Genomic DNA, 9,578 nt, shown 5'->3' with positions numbered 1-9,578 from the left:
GTGTTTTTATTAGAATTTAGCAAAGTTGTGTGAATCTGCCAAACCCCCTGTGTTTTATTGTTGTGTTCATCTGGAAACTTGGCTTTGAATGAAAATATTGGTCGTTGGGAGACGACTTGGTTCACTTTCATATACTATATTTAATATGTTTTAATTTGGTGGGGTACGACCTCTATCAAATTTGGCGCCGCTGCCGGGGAACAATCGTTTCGTTCAAAGAAAAATTTTCAGTGTGTTTGTGTTCTATGTTTTGGTGTGTGTGTGTAGTTCAAGTGTGGTTGAGTTGGTATATGTTCATTGTGATGTTAATGTTGTGTTAAGTTCAGTGCCTGTTTCCATTTCTGTGTGTTTTTATGCAGTGTAGTGAATAGTGTCGCGGCGCGCATGAATTGTGTCATTTGTAGTAGTGAATAGTGTACGAATAGTGTCTGAATCTGGCATTTACTTATGGATTTTTGTTCTGGTAGCTACGGTGCTTGTTTTGACTTGAAATTTTTTCCCCCCACTTCTAAGACATTGAACTTGATAGGAAAAATAGCTGGAGCAGTTGGTATGGTCTGAGTTAAGAGATTCAAAAAAATTTTGGACTGATTTTTAGTGAAACTTCAGAGGACCATAACTTTTGCTCTGGTTTTCAGAATCACTATTATTTTATATGCATTTGGGGTGGAATTTGATTTCCCACCTTGTAAGAACCCGCTTCGCCGGTTTGCAAACTCAGATTCTCCAGAAAATGCCATTTTCTACATTTCAGCAATCTTTTTTGTGATTTTTCTTCATTTTTTCCACTTTTGAAAAATTGTTAAAAATACTTGTGCTTTGAGTTTTGATCTGATTTTTTTTGTGTGCTGCTGTTTGACCACTCAAAGGAATATCCTACCAATTTTCAAGTCATTTGGAGGTCGTTTGAGTATACTTGTAGTTATACCCTTTGTTATGCCAATATCACCATAATTAATACTTTTTGGTGCATGACTAGGGGAAACCCAAGTGAATTACAACCATTTGACCCTGAGATTGATAGGACATTCCACAGAGGAAGTAGGCATCTTAGGAATCCATCTTTGCATGCTGAATATTCAGTGACATTTCCTGATTCTTCTGTTTCTCATCACATTCCTGACACTCCTCATTCTGAGCATTTTCATTTTCATACTGATAACATGGCTCAACCTCCTCCACCACCTCATGAGAGAACCATGAGTGAGCTCACTGCACCAGAGTTCACTTATGATAGTTTATGCATACAATACCCTGAGGAGGAGGTTCCATATGTGCTGAAAACTGGTTTAATACACTTGTTGCCAAAGTTTCATGGTCTTGCAGGTGAGGACCCGTGCAAACACTTGAAGCAGTTTCATGTCGTCTGTTCCACCATGAAGCCTGCAGATGTACAGGAGGACCATGTATACTTGAAGGCTTTCCCTCATTCTTTGGAGGGGAATGCGAAAGACTGGCTGTACTACCTAGCACCCAGCTCCATCATAAGCTGGGATGACCTGAAGAGATTGTTCCTTGCCAAGTTCTTTCCTGCTTCAAGGACAACAGCCATTAGGAAGGAGATTTCTGGCATCAAGCAGCAATCTGGGGAGACCCTTTATGAGTACTGGGAGAGGTTCAAGAATCTCTGTTCAAGCTGTCCACACCATCAGATTTCTGAGCATCTCCTTCTCCAGTATTTTTATGAAGGCTTGCACCACATGGATCGAAATATGATTGATGCCGCAAGTGGTGGTGCCCTTGGTAACATAACCCCAGCTGCAGCCAGACAACTAATAGAGAACATGGCTTCAAATTCTCAACAATTTGGCACAAGGAGTGATGCCATAGTTGTTAGAGGTGTTCATGATGTAGGAGCAGCCGAGTACACAAAGAAGTTGGAGAGTAAGATTGATGCTCTTACCACACTGGTCAACCAACTTGCTTCCAATCAGAGAGCTCCAGCTGCAAGAGTTTGTGGCCTTTGTACATCTGTAGATCATTTTACAGACTCTTGCCCAGCATTGCAACAACAAGCTGCTTCTCCTTCTTCTTCTACACCAGCGGACACACCTCAGGCCTATGTAGCAAATATTTTCAACAACAATAGGCCCCAACAGCAACAACAAAACCACCATGATTTGTCAACCAACAGATATAATCCAGGATGGAGGAATCACCCTAATTTGAGATGGGGAAACCAGGGTAACCAGCAGCCCCAACAATTTCAAAATGTGCAACCACCTCCACAACAAAGAGTTGCACCTGCACCACAAGCTGTTCCTGTTCCACCTGTACCCACACCAGCTCCTGCTGCAGCACCTGCACCTTCTTCTTCTACTTCATTGGAGGAGTTAGTCAGGATGATGACCCTTCAAAATATGCAATTTCAGTAGGAGACTAGGGCCTCAATCCAGAGTTTGACAAATCAAATGAGGCAGATGGCCACTCAGCTAAACCAGGCACAGGCTCAGAATTTTGACAAGCTTCCATCACAGACGGTGGAAAATCTGAGGAATGTGAGTGCCATTACATTGAGATCTGGGAAGAACATTGAAGTTCCCACTTCCCAGCCTACACCACCAAAGGAAGCCGACCCTACCACACTTCAGAGAAAATGTGATGCTCATGCAGCTGGTCCTTCCACATCTGGTGTGACTTCTACACCTTCCACCTCTACTGCTGCTGATGTGACCCCACCAAGCCCAATTGCACCTTCAAGCCCAAGCCCAAGCCCAAGCCCATTAAAAGGCCCAATTACAAGATCAATGATGAAAAAGATTCAAAAGGGTCTCCCATTAGATGATCACAAAATCAATGGGCTTCTCACATTCTTTACATGGGCCAAAGAGATCACAAAGACTTGAAGAAGTGCATGTAAATCTAGTAGTGTAGATTTAAATTGGGCCATTTTTTGGGCTTTGCTTTCCAATAATACATAAGACATGAAAGGAACATAGGATGGGTTAAAATTGGGCTCGGCCCAATTCTCTTCATACATGGCCAAGATTTTCAAGACAAGGAGGCTCCTTTGCTTCATAGTTTGACTAAAGTTGGTCATCACATCTAAAGGCTAAGAATCCTTCTTGTTCTTCAAGCCAAGATCCAAGGGGCATGATCTTATCTCCTTCTCCTAGCTTGATCTAAGGGCCAAGATCAAGGCCCACTCCATCCAATGGCTCTCCTTTCTCATGTGTAAATGGCTTCATATAAAAGCCAAAATTTCACTCATTTGTAGACACTCTTGAAATTTTATGCAATAGATGCAACTTGAGTTGAGAGCACTCCTCCCTCTATTGCCTTTGAGAGTCACCACTTTCTAGAGATTTCCTCTCTCTACCTCTAGCCACCTTCCTTAGGCTAGCATAGATTAGGAAATCCTATCACCTCTTTCACCTTCCATTGCTTGCAAGTGCCTTCCAACTTGCCTCCATTCCTTCATCCATTTCCGCTGCCCATGGAGCTCTTCATGCACCTTTGGAGCTCCACCAGCTGCACCTTCCATACCTCTTCCTTTCCCTCCAAGAGCCATTAAAAGCAAAAAGATGAAAGAGGTTGACAGGGAGATCTTATAAACTTTCAGGAAGGTGGAGGTGAACATACCTATGTTGGATGCCATTAAACAGATTCCCAGATATGCAAAGTTCTTGAAGGAGCTATGCACGCACAAGAGGAGGCTAAAGGGAAACGAAAAGATCAGCATGGGTAGAAACGTGTCAGCATTGATAGGTAAATCTATTCCTCAGATTCTTGAGAAGTGCAAGGACCCAGGTACATTTTGTGTACCTTGCATCATAGGTAACAATAAATTTGAAAATGCAATGCTTGATCTTGGTGCTTCAATAAATGTAATGCCTCTATCTATTTTTAAATCTCTTTCTCTTGGACCCCTGCAACCTACGGGTGTGGTGATTCAATTGGCAAATAGAAATGTTGCCCACCCCGCAGGTTTGGTTGATGATTTTTTGGTTCGTGTTGGTGAATTGATTTTCCCTGCTGATTTTTACATTATTGACATGGAAGAGGAATTTCACATGGCTCTGCACCAATCATTTTAGGCAGACCATTTTTGAAAACTGCACGAACCAAAATTGATGTCCATGCAGGTACTTTGTCCATGAAGTTTGATGATATTGTTGTGCGATTTAACATTCTGGATGCCATGAAACATCCTTCTGAGGATCATTCTGTTTTTCACGTGGATATTATTGATGATGCTGTTGATGGATTGATTTCTGATTTCCAGTCTTTGCATGCATTAAAACATTCATCCGTGTCTGAGTTATCTGAATTTGCATGCATTGATGCTCTTGATTTTGATTCTGCTTCTGATTCTGATGATGCTAAATATGATGTGGATAATGTTGAATCTAATGAGTTTGACTCTCTGGATGTTGTACCTATTGACTTTGATGTTATACAATCAGGTTGCACTAACCATGTTGCAGGAAGTACATATGCATCTGATTGTTATGCTCAGGTACAAGTTGTGGAACCCATTTCTCCCTCCCTTCTGGTTCTTGATATTCAGCCAGCATCCAGTACTCTAGAGTTAAAACCACTGCCAGACAACCTCAAGTATGTCTACTTAGAGGAGGAGGACAAACTGCCTGTCATCATTTCCACCTCCCTCACTGCTGAATATGAACAGAGGTTGTTGCACGTTCTTAAAAAGCATAAGAAGGTAATTGGATGGACATTGGCTGACATCCCTGGTATTAGCCCATCAGCATGCACAGGATATTGTTGGAAGATGGAGCAAAGCCAGTGAGACAGCCACAGAGGCGACTCAACCCTATCATCTCGGATGTTGTAAAGAAGGAGGTGACCAAGCTTCTACAAGCTGGGATCATCTACCCCATTTCTAACAATCAGTGGATTAGCCCCATCCATGTTGTTCCAAAGAAGACAGGCCTCACTGTAGTCAAGAATGAAAAAGAGGAGTTGATTCCAACAAGAGTGCAAAACAGTTAGAGAGTTTGCATTGACTACAGAAGGCTAAATCAAGAAACCAGAAAAGACCACTTCCCCCTGCCTTTTATTGATCATATGCTTGAGCGCTTGGCAGGTAAGTCCCATTATTGCTTTCTTGATGGGTTTTCTGGTTATTTTCAAATTCACATTGCACCTGAGGACCAAGAGAAAACCACATTCACCTGCCCCTTTGGCACTTTTGCCTATAGGAGGATGTCGTTTGGCCTATGCAATGCCCCTGCCACATTCCAGCGGTGCATGCTTAGCATTTTTAGTGATTTTCTTGAAAAATGCATAGAGGTGTTTACGGATGACTTTACTGTATATGGGTCCTCATTTGATGCATGTTTGGATAGTTTGGACAGAGTTTTAAACAGGTGCATCCAATCTAACCTTGTTCTCAATTTTGAGAAATGTCATTTCATGGTAGAACAAGGCACAGTATTGGGGCACATAATTTCAAAAAAGGGCATTGAAGTTGACCCTGCCAAGATCTCAATTATTTCACAATTGCCTTACCCCTCTTCTGTGCGAGAGGTTCGTTCTTCTCTTGGCCATGTAGGGTTTTACAAGCGCTTCATTCAAGATTTCAGCAAAAAGGCCCTCCCACTGTCCAACCTATTGCAAAAGGATGTTGACTTCATCTTTGATGAAGGATGCAAAGAGGCTTTTGATTGCCTCAAGAAGGCCCTGACCACAACTCCAATCATTCAGGTGCCCGACTGGACAACCCCATTTGAGCTTATGTGTGATGGATCCAACTATGCATTAGGGGTTGTTCTAGCTCAAAGGATTGATAAGCAGCCGAGGGTAATCTACTACGCCTCCAGGACATTAGATGTTGCCCAAGCAAACTATACCACAACAGAAAAGGAGCTCCTTGCGGTAGTTTTTGCACTTGAAAAGTTTCGATCTTATTTGCTTGGTTCTCCTGTTGTTGTGTTTACTGACCATGCAGCTCTTAAGTACCTGTTGAAGAATGCAGAATCAAAACCTCGGCTGATAAGATGGATGTTCTGGCTCCAAGAATTTGATTTGGAGATTCGTGATAGGAGCGGAGCACAAAACCTGGTTGCAGACCACCTAAGCAGGATTGAGAAGTCTACTGATGATGCTTCACCGATCCGGGATGACTTTCGCGATGAAAGTTTGTTGACACTCTCTACTTCTTCCTCACCTTGGTTTGCTAACATTGTTAATTATCTTGCTGCTTCTGTTTTTCCTCCCCTAGCATCCAGAGCTCAATGTGATAAACTCAAGAGCGATGCTAGGTATTACATTTGGGATGACCCCTATCTGTGGAAAATGTGCAGTGATCAGGTTACCAGGAGATGCATTCCGGACCATGAGATTGACTCGGTCCTCAAATTTTGTCATTCATCTGCACCTGGTGGTCACCTTGGCACACAAAGGACAGCTCGTAATGTGCTAGATTGTCAAGTCATGCAACTTCTCTCTTTATCAAGCTGGGGAGGAAAGGAAGCTGCAGTTGAACGAGTTGGATGAGATCCGTTTGGAGGCATATCAGAACTCTATGTTCTACAACGAGAAGACCAAGAGATTCCATGATAGCTCCATTGCTAGAAAGGAGTTTGTTGTTGGTCAGCAAGTTTTACTGTATAACTCCAGACTTGGACTCATGGGGGGTAAGTTGAGATCAAAGTGGATTGGTCCTTTTGTTGTCACTAATGTTTATCCTTATGGTGCAGTTGAAATCAAAAGCCAGTCCAGAGATAAGAGCTTCAAAGTGAATGGGCATCGTCTTAAGCCATTCCTCAACAATCCTACCTTGGTGGATACTGTTGTGGAGGAAACTTCCCTGCTTGACCCCACTACTGTTTCACCATGATTCAGGGAGTTTTCTTTCCCCTCTTCTTTACTTTTATTGCACTTGTCCAGGTCTGTCTGTTGTTGTTTCCGTTTGTTTGTTTTATTTTTTGTTAATTTGTGTTAGTTAGTGTTATGTTTTTGCTTTCTGTTTGGAACACTCACTTCACTCTTGGAGGATGAGTTATTGGTTACTCTGTGGACTGATATCCTTGCTTTCTCTTTGCATGTCAAGTTGCTTTTGGAATTATTTTACCTTGTGTGAGAATTTGAGCCACTCTCTGTTCTTTGATTGTGTGATATATGCCTCTTGAATGCTTGCACAATGGCCTTCGCTTGACTCTTTCTGAATGCTTTTCTGATTCACATGCATGTTGGGATATGATTTAGGCAATTTTGTTTTGTGAGCCTATAGCCAGATGAGCCTACCTTGAACTATTTCTGTTGATACCCCTTTTTGAGCCTGCATACCCATTCATTGTTCTACAGCTCATTACAAGCCCTTAGCCTGAAAAACCATGATTATTCTTACCTTAGGAAATTTTGGAGCTTTGGAATTGTTTTGGGAATGGGTGCTCAATTAAGTGTGGTCGCGCACAACAAGTGTGGTTGTGCGCGCACTTGTTGTTGGTTCTTGGAATTGCTCATTTGTACACCAAAGTGGGATTTCAAAATTGTTGTTTCTCTGCATGTTCTTTGTATAGAAAAAGGAAAAAAAAAGAGAGAGAAAACAAAAAGAAAAGAAATAAAAAGGAGTTTGGATTTGAGCATTGTGTGAGAACCGAAGTTGGAAGTGTTGGTGTTTGGGATTACTTTCATGCTTGATTGAGACTTATTCCCCATTGCTCCTCTATTTCCTTGGTTGCTTAGTTACTTATCCATATGTTCCACACCTTGTCCTCAGCCCCATTACAACCTTGAAAAGTCCTTCTGATCTTGACCTGCATGTGTTTCTGGTTTGGTTGTTCGTTCTAGAGGCTTGCCAAGTCTGTTTGATGTTTGTTTTTCAGGGGTGCTTTGAGAGTAAACAGTAGCCTAGAGATTTGAGTGATACAGTGCATATTTCGTGAGGTTATGTTACTTTCAATTCTCTCCTTAAGCTGAACTGAGTACTTGACATGTTTTGAATTGCTTGGATGATGTTCATGGATACCTTGCAGCTTTGAATCCTTTTGTGTTAGATGTTTGTGGATGATGTCATGTGTCTGTTTGTCTTGTGTCTTTTTGTCTCTCTTGTTATGTTTGTGATGTCCTTGCTTTGCTTTGCTCTTTAATTTTGCCCAGGAGTGCAAAAGGGTAAGTGTGGTCGATTTTGATGAGTCATTACTTTCTTCCATTCCACTAGCCTTTGTGTACCCATTAGACAGTTGATTAGTGCTTAATTGTTCATCATTAGAGTGTTTTTCATCTGTTGGGCTTTATTGGGCCACTGTTCCGAATTTGGACTAATTCCACATTATTTAGCCTAATTTTTGTTTTTAATTATTTTTAGGTATTTGGGTGAAGCAATTTTGGAGCTTGGACATTAATATTTAGTTGAAGAGACTGTCCACATCATTGCCACATCATTTCCATGTCATTTCCACGTCAGCAAAGTCAAAGGGTCAACATTTGAGGCCCAGAGTGGCATTTTTGTACATCTGAGTGGCAGAGTGATAGTTTTGTAAATATGAGTGGCAAGGGTGATATGACCATGCAAATTAGGTCTGCATGGAGGGGAAGCCGCCACTTCATCTTCTCCATTCTCTCCATCTCCATTTTTTTCGTGCTCCAAGCTTCCATGGATGCCTCCCCTTGTGGTTTTTCACATTTTTGGGTTATTTTTACCGTTTTTATGCACATTTGACAGCACCCATTGAGGGTTTTGCGTTTTGATTTCGTTTTCTACATTGGGCAGCTCGTTTTGTGATTTCATTGAGTTGAAACAATACCCATTCATGGGGTTTTCGCAATTATATATGATAGCACCGTTTGGCATTCCATTTAAGCTTTGAAATCTCTATTTTTGCTCTTAAATTGCGTTTTCAGATTTGATAAGTTAGGTTTCTTGGTTCTGTTTTGTGATTGCAATTTTGAAATGTTTAATTGTTCATTCTCTATGTCTAGCTAAGTTTTTTTTCGTATTGGTTCCTTGAAGAAACTGATTTGAAACCATGAGGTTGATGTTTTGCAGTGCACTCCAATTCCTATTTTCTCTTCATCGTATTCAATTTCGTAGCTTTGAATGAAATGGAATTTGTGATGCTTAATCGTGGGTTCATGTTTTGCACAATTTCAGAATCCTTGTCATGCTTAATGAGCTCGGGTTTTGGCCATAGTTGCTTAATCTGTGTGTGTGTGTGGAATTGAAAGAAGGATGTGTGCTATGCTTAATGGCATAATGAAGCTGTGTTAATTTTCGCATAGTTGATTAATTTATATTTCATGAGAGTAAATTGGATAAGAGAATTGATTTAGTTACTTGTGATTGGTGGATTTTCAGTGGAATCAAGGAACCAGTACATTTTGAATTCTGTGTTTAATTCAGTTTTGGTGTTTTTATTAGAATTTAGCAAAGTTGTGTAAATCTGCCAAACCCCCCCCCTGTGTTTTATTGTTGTGTTCATCTGGAAACTTGGCTTTGAATGAAAATATTGGTCGTTGGGAGACGACTTGGTTCACTTTCATATACTATATTTATTATGTTTTAATTTGGTGGGGTACGACCTCTATCAACCACCATGAGATCTCACCTAGAGAGTCATGGAATTATGTCCTGACCAATGAGGCACCACCACGCAACCATCATGGAATTACGT

At 41.2% G+C, this 9,578-nt stretch overlaps 1 protein-coding gene and 1 non-coding gene across 2 annotated transcripts; one reads left to right on the top strand and one right to left on the bottom strand.

Annotated features, from left to right (window-relative positions):
* The first annotated feature begins 971 nt into the window (after window positions 1-971).
* Window positions 972-4,650, top strand: LOC146882124 (uncharacterized). The gene is made up of 4 exons (XM_085667290.1): window positions 972-2,273; window positions 2,421-2,669; window positions 4,262-4,520; window positions 4,631-4,650. Exons 1-4 carry the CDS (start codon window positions 972-974, stop codon window positions 4,648-4,650), a joined length of 1,830 nt encoding a protein of 609 aa, XP_085523416.1.
* LOC114167980 (small nucleolar RNA R71) lies at window positions 1,548-1,654 on the bottom strand. Its single transcript, XR_003600579.1, has one exon. It is a non-coding gene; the product is annotated as a small nucleolar RNA R71 (small nucleolar RNA).
* Window positions 4,651-9,578: the final 4,928 nt, after the last annotated feature.

Source organism: Vigna unguiculata, chromosome 10 (assembly GCF_037176805.1).
Source record: "Vigna unguiculata cultivar grain cowpea cultivar isolate G323 ecotype 2 chromosome 10, ASM3717680v1, whole genome shotgun sequence".
In the NCBI taxonomy this organism is placed as follows: Eukaryota; Viridiplantae; Streptophyta; class Magnoliopsida; order Fabales; family Fabaceae; genus Vigna; species Vigna unguiculata.
The sequence above is the reverse complement of the archived record's forward strand: the minus strand, read 5'-3'. Positions and strand labels throughout refer to the sequence as shown.